General features: G+C 49.6%; 1 protein-coding gene across 4 annotated transcripts in view; it reads right to left on the reverse strand.

The window, feature by feature from the left end:
• The window catches only part of AFF1 (ALF transcription elongation factor 1), a 169,297-nt gene that overhangs the window by 14,666 nt on the left and 139,227 nt on the right, over window positions 1-15,404 (reverse strand). For 3 of the 4 annotated variants that reach the window (XM_006115336.5, XM_006115334.5, XM_006115335.5), the window contains 3 exons: window positions 12,103-12,194; window positions 6,683-6,746; window positions 947-1,083 (listed from right to left, as the gene is read on the reverse strand). In XM_006115336.5, the coding sequence (XP_006115398.3) occupies window positions 947-1,083; window positions 6,683-6,746; window positions 12,103-12,194 (293 nt within the window). The other variant, XM_075929557.2, reaches the window with a different exon arrangement.

Here is a 15,404-nt window from a genome sequence, read left to right on the forward strand (position 1 = left end):
AACAAAACATTCTAATGGGAAATTTTCATTTGATCAAAAGTTCCCATATTTTCAAACAAAAAACACCAAAATCTTTTCAGCAATATATTTTCTTGTTTTGTCAAAAACCAAACATATTTTAAGAAGAAAATTAGAAAAAACTGAATTAAGAATTCCCATGAAAAATGGGTCTTTTTCAACCATTTCTAGAGAATGAAGTTATATCACATCTGGGAAATATTCATTGCATACAGATTAGATGATAGTTGACATATTTCTGTTTGAGTCACACTTTCTTCAGCTTGTGAAATAACTCACATCCTTCAGAAGTGGAGTTTATTGTAACTGCAAAATTTCCTTTTGCAAAATAAGAGCAAACAAAAAAAGGGAAAATTGGCTAAAAGTCTCCTATAAATGTATGGTCAGGCCTAAGAACCAATCCCTTCAAGTCTTCACTAGAAACCCACACATTTAACATTTTGAGACCTCTCCAGCCTTTTAAACCCGTTTAATGAATTTAATGTGGGTCATGCTAATTTGATCTCTCGCTAGTTTCTTACTCAAAATGTCAGTTTACATGCATTAGCTCCAGTCTAATTACCTTTATAGACCACACATGTAATTGCATCAAAAAGATCAGTTTGGTTTGACAGATTCTATTTCCATAAAGCCATATTGATTAGCATTAATTATATTTGTCTCCTGTAATTCTTTATTAACTGAGTTCAGTATCAGTGGTTCTATTGTCTTGCCTACAGGTATCAGAAAGATAAAAACTGGAAAGATGAGAGAAATTCAGAGGTATACTTAGATTGTAAGCTCACTGGACAGTCTTTCTGATCATGCAGTGTTTAACACAAGGGGTCCTTAACCATGATAGGCACCTACTACTAATTTGATACAAATAATAAATGGGATAACATTTTAAAAAACTATCCTATACCAGCAAAATGGCCTTTATACTTACTTAAGGAGATCTATGGTGTCTGAGAATATTGTGTATGCTGATTTTGGGGCTAGTGCATCAGATTCCATAGAAATTCCATACTCGATGAAGGAAAGAGCAGCCTCCAAGTACTGAAATGCCTTTGCAACCTTGTCTGTCTGTTGGGAAGAAGATGTTCATGGTTAGCCAACATGAAAAAGTATGGTTCTTCTTCATTCTTTGCCATATCTGTGCCTTCTCTTTGCTTGGTTATGCTCTATTTGAGGTGAGAGAGTGACCTCGGTACATTTTAACTTTGATCCCAGTGAAAGTGTCTAACATTCAGAGGTGAACTGCACCTGCAATCTCCCCCTAAGTCATGTCAATTAGCTCTTTTTCCAAATGACAAGCAGTTCATCTGCTACAGCAGCCCCTAGTCACACAACCCTGCCAGGGTTACAGGGAAAGCAATGTCTTACACCTCCTTATAGCCTGTCTGACATCTGACAGTATCACTATAGTATCATCCCCTTGTGCCAAATGAAATCCTAGGACTTTACCACTCTTGGATTAGATCTCTGGATGGCATCACTTTCCCACCCTCTATTTCCAAATACCTTAACATGAGAGGCCCATCTGCAATTGGTGCCTGCAAGATACTCTTTTCCATGTGCTTGTGACAACAGCAAGCAGGGAGAAAGAAAACCCACAAAAGGGCCCTGCCTGCAACTCACCACCTCTCAAAACTTGACCTAACCAGTGAGTCCCTGCCTTAGTTCAACAGCCATGGTGCATAGAATCATAGAAGCCTAGGGCTGGAAGAGACCTCAGGAGGTCATCGTTTAGCCCCCTACCCAAAGCAAGACCAATCCCAACTAAATCATCCCAGCCAGGACTTTGTCAAGCTGGGACAAACACCTCTAGGAATGGAGATTCCATCACCTCCCTAGGGAACCCATTCCAGTGCTTCACCACCCTCCTACTGAAATGGCTTTTCCTAATATCCAACCTAGACCTCTCCCACTGCAACTGGAGACCATTGCTCCTCGTTCTGCCATCTGTCACTACTGAGAACAGCCTCTCTCCATCCTCTCTGGAACCTCCCTTCAGGAAGTTCAAGGCTGCTATCAATGCTCCCCCCCCACACACCATTCTTCTCTTCTGCAGACTAAATAAGCCCAAATCCCTCAGTCTCTCCTCGTAGGTCATGTGCTCCAGCCCCCTAATCATTTTGGTTGCCCTCCACTGGACCCTCTCCAATGCATCCACATCCTTTCTGTAATGGGGGGCCCAGAACTGGATGCATGTACTACCTCTCTTAGGCCAGGTCTACACTAAAAGAGAATGGGCGATGTTAATTATGTAGCTGTCATCAATGTATCTTGTTTTGAGTTTCCCGCTCTCCCCTAAGTGGGAGATGGATACTCCCTTTGGCTTCCTTTACTCATTACAGAAGAGAACGTTACCTTGTGCAGTTACAGGAGTTACTTGAGATGTGTGTCCCTGGGGGCGCTCCATTCTAGGTGCTGGTGCTTCCTTGCACTGGTGATTGGAGATCTTTTCTAGCAATGCCCCGCTGTGCTGTGCATACACAGTGGTGTCTCCTTGTGCCATTAAGTGTCCGTTAGTTGCGTGCCTCTGCTCCTGCTCTGCTTTGGATGTGCCCCAAACAGGCTCCAAAGTAGGGGAGGAAGAGAGGGCATTGGAGCATCCATGGGGACACACATCTCAAAGAACTCCTGTTACTGCACAAGGTGAATTCTCTCTTCTTTTTCAAGTAATAGCTCTGTGGGAGCTACACTCTAGGTGTCTGAAAAGCAGTGTCCACCTCGTGCAGGCAGGTTTTGGAGACTGTAGAGAGAACCATCCGGGCCACTGTTATAGGAATTAGGCCAGAAGTCTAGGACCAGGTTGCTGCTCTGCAGATATCTTATAACAGGACATTGGTCAGGAAGATGGTGGTGCAAGCCACTGCTCGGGTGGAGTGAGCTGTGATGATAAGTGGCAGTTTCTTGTTATGGATTGTGTAACAAGCATGGATGCAAGAGGAAATCCATTTTGATATCCTCTGGGAGGAGACAGATTGACCTTTTGAGCATTCAGCAAAAGAGATGAAAAGTCTCGTGGACTTCCTGCAGGACGGAGGGTGTGTAATGTTTCTTGGATCACGTCATCATGCGGCTTTGGACAGAATGCAGTAAGTGGATAGGTTCATTAATATGGAAAGGTGTAGGGACTTTCGGGAAGGATTTTGGGTAAGATCTGAGTTTTACCCTGTCTTTGCTGAAGATTGTGTAAGGGGGAGTCTGCTATTAAAGCTGCTGTTTCTCCTATCTGTCTACTGGAAGTGATGGCTACGAGAAAGCCCACCTTCATCGAGAGTTGTAGCCAGGAGCAAGTGGTGAGTGGTTCAAAGGGTGGCTTTTGTGAGGCTTTTAAGGACATAATTGAGGTCCCATAGGACAGTAAGTGATATCACTATGGGGAATGTATTTTGGAGTCCTGTTAAGAATCGTTTGGTCATGGGATGCGAAAAGAGTGAGATCCCAGCTGTTAGCTCATGAAACTCAGCAACTGAAGCAGTGTGAAACTTTATTGAACTCCCGTAGGTCAAGGAGGTAGTCCAGTATGATTAATAGAGGGGTAGTGGAGGGTGGAATGTTGTGTTTTTCCTGTATCCACTCAGAGAATTTTTTCCATTTATAGGTGTAGGTGTTTCTGGTAGAAACCTGTCAACTACTGATTAGTATTTACTTTACTCTATCCGAGCAGAACATTTAAGCATCATGTAGCCAGGACTTGAGATGAAGTGTCACTGGATCTGGACTGAGGATCCTGCCGTGATGTTGAGACAGAAAATTGTGATGTGGAGTGAATGCATGAGAAGCAGAGATTGCCAATCATTTCAGGTAAGGAAACCAGGTCTGTCTGGACCATGATGGTGCTACTAAAATGATGTGTGCTCGGTCTTGTCTGATTTTCATGATTACTCGGTGGAGCAATGGTAATGGTGGGAATGCCTACAGGAGTGGGACTTCCCATTTCAGGAGACATGTATCCCCTAAAGAGCCCTTCCCTAGGGCTACCCAGGAGCAAAACTAGCAACATTTGTGATTGGATTAGATCGCAAAAAGGTTTGTGTCGGGTTGGACCCACTGGGCAAATACTTCCTGCAGGGCTATTGTGTCCATTTCCCAATCGTGCTGGTCTGAAAACAGGCAGCTGAGATTGTCCGCTGTAACACTGAAAACTCCTGGCAGGTATGTTGCTATGGGAGTGATCTGGTGCCGAATGCACCAATTCCAGAACTTCATCACCTCTGTGCAAAGGCAGTTGGATTGTGCTCCTCCTTGATGGCTGATATAATGCATGTACGATGTGTTGTCTGTCATGATATGGATGGTCCTGTTTTTGATGTATGGAAGAAAATGAAGGCATGAGAACTGTACTGCTCTTAACTCCAAGAGACTGATGTGAAGTGAATGTTCTTTATAGGACCACTTGCCCTGTACTGCATGGGAGTTCAGATGCACTCCCCATCCCATAAGGGATTCTGGGCTCCATCTGCTTCTCCTGTACCTTTACCAGGTGCATCACAAGCTCTATTTACTGCTCCAAGAGTCTCAAGATCTCCTCCTGGGTCTTGGCTTCACATTTTCTGCATGCTCTCCTCTCCACATCTCCTGTAACATTGTTCCCCTCCACGCATTTAATTGTGTCCTGTCCATGTGGGTGGATAGCATTTGCTCATTAAACAGCTCATCCCAATTACTTTTTTTTTTTGCCTTCAGATCTGTGTTAGCCAAATAACTGGAAGAGTTGGAGGAGTGGGCAACAGATTCATTGTTGCACCCACTGTAACAAAAAAAGTCAAGAGCAGATTGTAGAACACAGAAGCTAATATCGTAGCATGAAAGTACATCCATCCAACACAATGGCCATATGTTATATACAAGGCCAAATCATATTTTTAATTGTCCATTATGCAGCACGTAGGTTTGGTGTCAAACATCGTAAGAAACAGGTTGGGGCTCGCTCTTTTGCATCAACTTTCAAAGCAAGTGTAAGATAGTGGCTAAAAATAGCAGTTCCCATGGCTAGGTAAGTGACTGCGTTTGCAAAGGGGGTCTGTGGTTGAAAGGGCTATGCAGGGGTGAGGAGAGCTGGCCGTGGTGGCAGGGCAGGTGCTCATGTGGTCACAATGTGTTTGGCACTGCCTGTTGCCCAAAGAGTGCAACTTTTCCTTTCCACAGGAGTCTACCAAGGGGAGGAGGCCAGGCATGGTGGCAGAGCACAGTCACCATGTGTTCAGCACCCTGTTTGCTGGGAGAGTGCAACTTTCTCTTCCCACAGGAGTCTGCAGGCTCACATGGTCAGCAAACCATACTTTGCTGGGCATGAGCAAATGGAGGTGTACTGTTTCAGTGGTATCAGTTACATATCTTCCCCTGCTTCATCTACATTGCCACAAACAATATCAGTCTTTGAATCATATAGAACAATAAGGAGTGAATGCTGACTGAATGTGGCCAGAAGCCTGGACCTTATGCTGCACTGCTTTGTGCTGTAAATATGCCAGACCAGTTACTGCTGGCTTGATGTGGAAAGGTGTCCTACCGTGGAGGACAGAATAAGGCTGATCTCCCCAGAAACCTGGTGAGAAAGATGAAAGAGTATCCCTACGAGAGCTTTATGGAGATGTGCAGGGAAGATTCCTGCTCCATCTTCAGACACGTTAACAAGGTGTTCTGGGGAGCCCCGGCTGTGTAGGTAGAGTGGACACCACAGATCACACAATTGCCTTAACACACTTGGAGAAGGATTAAAAATGAACTCGTGAGGGCCTGGCATTGAGATATGCTGGGAGGAGATTTTCTTCAAAGTTTCAAAAAGGTCACGAATGTCAGTGATATTGGATACTCTGCTTGCCTGCTGACAATTCTCCTCCTCCTTCTCAACAATGTCCTTCCTGTTGTTGCCCGAGGCTGCCCAAAGAGTACCCCCTATAATCCCCCACAGCTGCTCATAGAAGTGGCATGTTTGCAGAGCTGACCAAAATCATTCGTTTGCCTCCTTTTCTTTTGGTACAACTGCCTCAACTTCTTTATTTTCATGGTAGGCATCCCTGGCATATCCTTTACTCACCATGTCCGGTGGATCTTGGCATAGATATTCGTCTGCTGCTTCAGAGTTCTACCTGCACAGATTCCTCTCCCTACACAGCAGTCAGGTCCAGGATCTCATGCATGCTCCATGCTGGAGCTCGTCTGCAACCCTAGGCATTCATGGTCAAGTGTGCTGCTGAGGTGCGCTGCCTGCTCTAAGGTCTGCTTGACATGCTGGCCCACACAGGAAATGCAAATCAAACTTTCCCAGACCTTTCCCTGTGTACCTGAAGAGCAGGAAAGTTGAAAATGCTGGCCAGAGAGGTCACATTGGGGCACCGTGGGACACATTTCACAGCACTGCATCTGCACTACCCTAAAGTCAATCAAGGGAATTGACTGTTATTTCTCTCAACAAGTAGTACTAAAATCAACTTGAGCACCCCTTAAAGTTGGCCGAATGGAGTTGGTGGTGTGGACTCATTTAGAAAATTGAACTAATGCGGCTAAGCTGTGGCCTACGGCTACAAGTGCTAGCCTCGTGATTTTTTAGCACTTGCTGTTGGCAATATCACATCACAAGGACATGTGGAAAAAAAGTCCACCTTCTTAAGAAAGCCATAGGTTTACTTAGAAAACTTTTTAACCCTTCCAGCAGAAGGTCAAGACTTACCATTGTGTCAGCTTTGTGCTTCAGTCTTTTGGCCTCCTCTATGTGATACTCCATCGGATGTTGTCTGAATTAGGATTGAGCAAGAGGCGAGACAGACAAAACAAAAAGATGGAAAAAGAATACATTTTAATGTCACATCACAAGGACTCTATAACTGCTGGATGGGCTGCTGCTCTCATTACTTAAAAAATTATGATCACCACAAACTAAATTCTGGCAGATATTTTGGCCAATGCTCTGAAGTCAAGTTTCTGCTTAAGGATCTTACAGACACAATCTAAACAGACAGGATGGCCTGTATTTCCAGCAAAAGAAAGCTATATTGGCAGGACAGTCAAGTTGTGCTCCTTGGTATTGTAAAGTCAGAAAATTCTAAGGCATGTTGCAAGGATAAGTTTAACTCTGCCTGCCTGCACATACACATTAATTTAATTACATTATCTTGTCTTGCTTCTTAACTATAATACTGCATACATATTCTTCTACCGTCTTTGGTTTATATGTGCAGCACATTGCAGAGCCATTCGCTATTCTATCTATACCAGACAAACAGGGCCCATTAAACTCCTTTGGGTGCATTAAATGAGATACACAATAAATGAGACAAAGGCTCTTAGGGTATGTCTACGCTACAGCACTATTTTGAATTAACTTAATTCTAAACAGTTAATTTGAATTAAGCTAATTCGAAATAACGCATCTAGACACAAAATCTAATTCGAAATAGCGTTTTGGTGTTTTGAAATAGCGTGTTCACATTGATTGGATGCTGGATCACATTTAAAGGCAGCTGAAACTGGTTCCAGCAGAGCATCAGGTCAGTAGTTGCTTTGTGTGCCTGCTGTCTGAGGCGATCTGAGGCTCGTGCTTAAAAGGACCCCTCTGGACAGCCAGTTCTCAGCTTTTCCGCTTGCTTGCCTACCTCACAGAGGGACAGCAAAGCGTTTTCCTCTCTGTCTGCTTTGGTCGTTCTCATTTGGGACACCACAGCACTCGGCACCATGGAGCCAGAGCTGCCCCTGGGCACTCTGGTGCTCATGTTGAATGGGTTGCTGCAAGCCTGGTAGCAATTGCTGGAGGCTGCCTGGCACCATCTGCTGCAGGCCAGCCCCCTGGCTCTTCCCCTACTCCCTCTGGGGGCTGTGGAGGAGCAGCAGCAGCACCCAGACGCATCTGGCCTCTGGACACCAGCAGTGACTGGTGGGACCACGCTGTCCTGGAGCGCTAGGGAGACCAACAGTGGGCCCAGAACTTCAGGATGAAGGAGGACACCTTCCTCGAGCTCTGCGAGTGGCTCGCCCCTGCTCTGCAGCGACAGGACACACGCATGAGGCCCGCTATTCCCCTGCACAAGCGGGTGGCCATCGACCTCTGGAAGCTTTCCACACCGGAGAGCTACCGATCTATCGGCAACCAGTTTGGCGTGCAGAGATCCACCATCTGAGCGGAGCTCATGCAGGTACGGCAGTCACCGGCCACTGAGCCAGAGGGGGGGGGAGGGAGCTGCAAGGAGGAAATGGGCTGCCCCAGGGAAAACTGGGGAAGGTGGCGTCCGTGCCCTCCCCGGGAGGGTTTGGTCTGTCCCAGCTGAGCTACAGACCGCCCGTGGTGGCCAGGACTACAGCAGGGGTTGCTCCTGAGAGTGGGGCACGGGGCAGTGGCGGGAACAAACACTCTCAGCCACCCGGGCGCCCCAGTGACCCTCGGTTTTGTGTGTCTCTCTGCAGGTGGTCAAGGCCATCAACAGGGTGCTGCTCCGCAGAGTTGTCTGCTTCACTAACCTGGATGCGGTCATCCAGGGGTTCAGCGCCCTGGGCTTCCCCAACTGCGGGGGAGCAACTGACGGGACGCACATCTCCATCTGTGCCTCCTGTAAGCAAAGGGGTACTTCTCCGTAATCCTGCAGGCCGTGTCTGATCACCAGGGCCAGTTCACAGACATCAACGTGGGCTGGTCTGGCAAGCACACGACGCACGGGTGTACTGCAACTCCTCCGTGTGCCAGAGGCTACACGCTGGGATTTTCTTCCCCGACCACCACATCGGGGTCAGGGACGTGGACGTGCCAGTGTGCCTGGTGGGGGATGCGGCCTACCCCCTACAGCCCCGGCTGATGAAGCCGTACATGGGACACCTGAACCCCTCCCGGCAGGCCTTCAATGCCAGGCTCAGCAGGGCCCGCATCGGCCGGCTGAAGGCCCGATTTAGATGCCTCCTCACCCACCTTGACCTCTCCAAGCACAATACTCCACACCTGGTGGCAGCGTGCTGTGTGCTCCACAATTTATGTGAGAGGAAGGGGGAGGCTTTCCTGCCAGCCTGGATGGCAGAGGCTGACCACCTGGCTGGCCAGTATGCACAGCCCCACACGGCTGCCATCCGGGAGGCCCTTCAGGGGGCTGTCCGCATCTGGGAAGCCCCACGGGAGAGCTTCCAGGCAGAGGAGGAGTGAAGTCCCCCTGGCGTGCCCCACTGGGGCCTTGTGCCTTACATTCCACCCTCACCTCCTTCCCCTTTCCCCTCCCTAACCCTCCTTCCTGATGTACAATAAAAACACCTGTGTTGCCACAAAAACTCTCTTTATTTAATATAACCTGGGGTGGGAGGAGAGGGAGAATGAGGGCAGGAGAGGGGAGGGGGAAAACCTGGGAGGAGGGAGCTGGAAGGGGGAGGCAAGGGGAGGAAATGGGAGGGGAAGCTCAGGGTTGGGGGTCTTGCCGGCCCTCCCGTCTCTCAACACTGTGGGTGCAGGGGCCTCGGCGTTCCCGGGGGGGAGTGGGTATGGAGGGTGGGGCAGGAGGGACGGGGCAGGGGTGGAAGAAGCAGGAGGCGGAGCAGGGGTGGGAGGAGGAGCGATAGCTGGGATGGCCACAGGGGCTGGAGCAGCAGGAGGCAGCAATCGATCCACCAGGGTCTGCAGGTGCTCGCGGAGGGCACGGCCCTGCTCCCGCAGCTCTCTCAAACTCTCCCGCCGCAGCTGCAGGTCTTCTTGCACCCAGTGGTCCTGGCTGTGGACCTGCCTTCTCTGAAACCCCAGGTGCTGCCGCTGGTACTCCTCCTGGTTGCGGGTGCGCCTGCTGGCCCGGATGCGGGTGGATGTTCCACGCGGGGTTGTGTCCTCTGCACTCGCAGGTGCTGCGACTATGGTGAAACAAGAGAAGTGGTCAGTTCTCCCAGGGGACACAGTGGGTAAAACCCAGCCCCCTTTGCAAGGCGAGGATGGCAGGTCTCCGCACCTGCTATCCCTGGGAGTGTGAGCTGGCCCAGGACTGCACCCCAGCCCCTGTGCTGCCTATAGTGTGGTGTGTGTGTGGCGGGGGGGAGGAAAGGAGGGGAGAGAGATGTGTCTGCCTCTAAGTAGAGGGGGCGTCTGGAGAGAGGGGCAGTGTGCAGTATCTTTCCCTGGGGTCAGGAGCCTGTCATGTGCCTTCATGCATAGACATATGTGGGGAACAGGCCAGGGCCCCTGCATGGCACCCAGCTGGGGCCACATGTCCCAGCTGGCACAGCAGATGCACAGGTTGTTGCCTGCTCTGTGGTCGGCAAGGCCCACGCGCACGGTCCCTGGGCTCCCCCGCCCCCCCGGTCCGCATAAGGGGACCGTGATGGCACTCACATGTGGAGGCCTCCCCGGCCTCGGATGAGACTGCTGACGGGCTCTCTGGCACAGCTCTGGGGTCTTGGATGCAGGGCACGGTCCCTGCAGGCTCCTGCGGCTTGTGGCCGTTGTCCTCCTCCTCTTCCTCCGTGTCAGGGGCAGGGCCCTCTGCCCCGGGGTCAATGACCACCAGGGGGGCACGGACCATGTGACCCCCCCAGGATGCGGTCCAGGGCCTCGTAATGCAGGGAGGCGTCTGGATCAGCCCCTAGTTGGGAGCCCCTGGCATAGGCTGGGTGCTGGCAGGCTTGCAACTGGCACAGGCACTGTAGCCAGAATCTGCCCCTTTAAGGGCTCCGGGGCTAGGGGTGGTGGGGGAGCAGACGAGTTTTCCTGGTTGTGCCTAGAGTGGCCACCAGGGCTCCCTGGGAAAGGCTGGAGGCCCCCTATTTTGAATCAAGTGTCTACACAGCACTTAATTCGAAATAGCTATTTCGAATTTGGCGTTACTCCTCGTAGAATGAGGTTTACTAAATTAAAAATAAGAGCTCCATAGATGTATAGACGCTATTTAAGTTAATTCAAAATAACGGCTGTTATTTCAAATTAACTTTGCAGTGTAAACATACCCGGACAGAACCATACCTTATTCCAGTGGTTTTCAAACTGTTTTTCTCATGACCCAGTTGAGGAAATTGTTGATGCCTGTGACCCAACATAATTTGACTAGAGTGTGGGCTCTGCTGTGCGGCTGAAGGTGAGAGTTTTAGGGTGTAGAAAGGGGCTCTGACTTTGGGGTATCAGGACTGTGGGCAGGAGGGGCTTACTTTGAGCAGCTCCGTCAGTGGTGCAGCGGGGTTGCTTAGGCAGGTTTCCTGCCTCTCCTCGCACCTCAGACCATGGTGTGCCCTAGAAGCAGCCCAGCAGCAAGTTTCCAGCCAAAGGGAGTGTGAAGCTAGTGCTTGAGGCAGGGGCAGTGCATAGAACCCTGTGCGTCCCTTCCACCGCTCCCCCCGATCTAGAAGCGTAGTCTGCAGTGCCAAGACAGGCAGGTTTGGTATGGGGGGCTCAGGACAGAGGGTGGTCATTTGATCACCCTGCAGCAATGAGACCCACATTCCATGAGCCAGTACTGGGTCGTGACCCCTTGTTTGAAAACCACTGCTCTATTCCATACATGTTTTATAAAGCATACTGCTGGCCATGTACACTTCCATGCATTGGAATAACGTATAAAGTGTGCATAGCTCACATAAAACTAAAAGAGACATAAGCAGCGCTCTGCACAGACTCCTCTAAGCCTGAACTAAAAAGCACACCAACTGTACTGCTCATAAGTAAAGTACAATTTTCTAAGTTACATAACTCAGCCTAATAAAAACAATGTCCATTGATGCACAGAAAGAGATTTCTTAAGAACGGTAATTTCCTTGCCAAAAGATGGGACATTTCTAAACTGGTTACCCTAAGCTGTTAAGAAAACGGGAGCAAAACTAACTAACTAAATAAATAAAAATCAGGGCAAGTCTCTGCTGGATTATCACACATTAGTCACATAAAGAAGTACATTTTAGGGAGAGATCTCAATGAAAAGAGGAGGACACAAAGAAAGTAAGTCCTAAACAAAATGACCAAGAGATTGATTGTGAGAAAGATACAACTCAGGAAGGCAGAGAGAACAGAGCTATGCAGGGATACATTGTGCAGCGTCTTGAAATTGAGAACAAGAAGCTTATGTATGGCATACAGTTAAGGTTATCAGAGGATGATGAAGATGGCATGATCAGTGTGAAGGAGAGGATGAGATAAAAAAAAAATCTTACTTTTCAAACTTGATTTGAGGTCTCTTTGGTTTGGAGGTACCATTTGGCAAAGAAGGCATTGGGAAACGGTTTTTGACATCTCCTGAAGATTCCTGGGAAGTCATCATTCAGAGAAGAACTGGGTAAGGAATTTGTAATCAAAAGCAATTTTAAAAGCTTTGGGTTTCCCAATTAAAAAATAAAACAATTAATTTGCCCTAGAATATATTTGCTTCTCTCTCTCTCTCTTTGCGAAGCAGGAGGTAACTTGACTTCTTATATTTCTGCTTGTATTACCTTTAACATAATGTGAACTTTTCCAGGGGCGGGAGGGGGGGAGAAGGGGGGCTAAAAAACGGTTGCTTACTTGTAACTGTTGTTTTTCGAGATGTGTTGCTTACGTCCATTCGGTCTAGGTGTGTGCGCGCCCCGTGCACAAGTTCCGGAAGCTTTTTGCCCTTAGCAGCACTCATTGGGCCAATCAAGGAGCCCCCTGGAGTGGTGCCAGTATATCCACACATATAACCCTCTGCTGTTCCTCTCCCCCTTCAGTTCCTTCTCACATGCTACTTCCAATGAGGGGAGGCGGGTGGGTTTGGAATGGACACATCTCGAAGAACAACCGTTTTTCTTCTTAGAGTGCTTGCTTATGTCCATTACGTCTAGGTGATTCCAAGCGAACCCCCCCCCTCCGGAGGCGGGGTCAGAAACCCTAGAAGAAACCGACTGCAACACTGGCATGCTGACTGCCACATCCTGTCTAGCCTGCTGTGTAATGGCATAGGGTTGGTGAACATGTGGACCGAGGACCAGGTCGCCGCCCTGCAGATATCCGCAATCGGGACCTGTGCTAAGAAGGCCGCCAAAGAGGTCTGTGCTCATGTAGAATGAGCATTGAGCAGTGGGGCTGTAGTGTCCCTGATCTCATAACAGGCTCTAATACACGATGTAATCCAAGATGAGAGGCACTGCTCCGACACTGGACTACCTTTCATTCTGTCTGCCACCAAGACAAAGGAGCTGAGTGGACTTACGAAACTGTTTTGTACTATCTAAATAAAATGCTAGAGATCTCTTGACATCTAAAGTGTGGAGTGCTCTCTGTCTCGTTTGCGTGTGGTTTCAGGTAAAACACCGGGAGAAAAATTTCCTGAGACATATGAAAAGGAGAAACTACCTTGGGGAGAAAAGCCGGGCGCAGTCTCAGTGTCACCCTGTCTCTAGACACCAGCAAGTAAGGTGGTTCCCTCGTGGAAGGCCGCAATGACGGCCAGGTGTACTCTAAGAGATGAGGCAGATAACCCCAGTTGCCTGAGTTCAAGTAAGCAGTCCAGAATGAGTGGGATATGGGCTCTGGTAGGAGCTGCTCCCTTGCCAGAGGCCCATACAGAAAACCTCTTCCATTTGGCCCGATAAGTTGTCCTGGTTGAGGGCTTTCTGCTTTCCACTAGTACTCATTTTACCAAGTCCGAACAAAGGAGCTCCCCACCCCTCAGCCACTGATTCTCCAGGCTGACAGCCTGCAGATTCGGGTGGCAGAGCCAACCCTGACTGAGCTTCTATGTCAACAGGTCCGGAGACAACGGGAGGGGAATGGGGTCTTCCACCAATAGGGACACTAGGGTCGTGTACCAGTGCTGACGGGGCCACACCGGGGCTATCAGTATCAGCGATGCCCCGAATCCCTTGACCCTCAAAAGCACATCATGTAGCACAGGGAAGGGAGGGAAGTCATAGAGAAGACTTGCTGGCCACCTCCCTACCAGGGTGTTCCCTAGTGAACCCTCGCCCAGACCCCTGTACGAACAGAACTTGGGGCATTTCCTGTTGGCATGAGACGTGAACAGGTCCAGTTGGGGAGTTGCCCACCTCCGGAAGAGGGAAAGGGCTACCTCCTCTTTGAGGGACCACTCGTGTGGCGAGAAATCTCTGCTGAGGTGATCCACCAGAGTATTGGAGGGCCCCACGAGGTAAGCTGCTTGCAGGTGTACCCCCTGTGCGATACACATCTCCTATAGGGCTACAGCCTCCCGGCACAGGGGAGACAAACGAGCTCCCCCTCCCCCCAACGGTTGATGTAATACATCGCTGCCGTGTTGTCTGTCAGTATGGACACGCATTTGCCCTTCAGATGGGGCATGAAGGTCTTGCACGCCACAGCTACTGTCCTTAGTTCCCTGACATTTATGTGGAGTTTTCTCTCCACCACAGACCACATACCTTGTGTCTGCAGGCTTCCCAGGTGAGCACCCCAACCAGTGTCGGAAGTGTCCATCACCAGCTGAATTGAGGAAGGAGGTTGGGCAAACGGGATGCTGCCTCTCATGCTGTCCTCTGAGAGCCACCAGCTCAGGGAAAACAGAACCTGTTGTGGGACCATGACTACCACATCCAAGTGGTCTTGGGCTGGTCTGAATACCGAAGTCAGCCAAGACTAGACGGGCCGAAGGTGCAACATGGCGTGCTGTATTACGAAGGCGCACGCCGCCATGTGGCCTAGCAGCCTCAGGCAGTTCCTCGCCATAGTCATTGGGGCAACCGGAGCTGCTGTATGATAGTTTGCATGGCAAGAAATCTGTCCCTTGGTAGGGAGACATGGCCCGAGATGGCATCCAGCCTTTCCCCCAGAAACTCTATTACTTGGGTGGGGGCGAGAGTAGTCTTCTCCGCATTGAGGCTCAGACCTAGGTTGGAGACGGTGTCCCTGGCCAGCCTGATGTGGAAGAGCACCTATTCCCTAGACCTGCCACTGTTCAGCCAGTTGTCTAGGTATGGGTATACATGAAGGCCCTTGTGCCGCAAGAAAGCAGTCTCTACCACTATGCACTTGGTGAATACCCTGGGGGCTGTGGATAGGCCGAACGGCAGGACTGCAAACTGGAAGTGTTCCCTGACTACCGTAAAGCACAGGAATTTCCTGTGATGCGGGGCAATCGAAACATGAACGTACACATCCTTGAGGTCGAGGGTGGCGTACTAGTCTCCGAGTTCGAAGGAGGGGATGATGGCAGCTAGCGTGACCATCCTGAACTTTGACTTCCTTATGTGGACATTGAGCCCTCAAGGATGGGACGAAAGCCCCCTTTTGACATTCCACGAGGAGTAACGGTAGTTCGGACTAGGAAGCCTAGTCCGAACTACCTAGTCCGTGCCGCGTGTAGCCGCGCTGCACGGGGTTCGAACGAGCCGGGATTTAAAAATGGCGGTGCCCGGCTTATGCAAATGAAGCCCGGGAAATTCAAATCCCGGGCTTCATTTGCAAGTGCGGTATGCCTACATTACCCTCCTAGTTCGAACTAGGAGAGTAGTGTAGACATACCCTA

The sequence above is a fragment of the Pelodiscus sinensis genome, chromosome 4 (assembly GCF_052426305.1).
Source record: "Pelodiscus sinensis isolate ZL-2025 chromosome 4, ASM5242630v1, whole genome shotgun sequence".
NCBI lineage: Eukaryota > Metazoa > Chordata > Testudines > Trionychidae > Pelodiscus > Pelodiscus sinensis.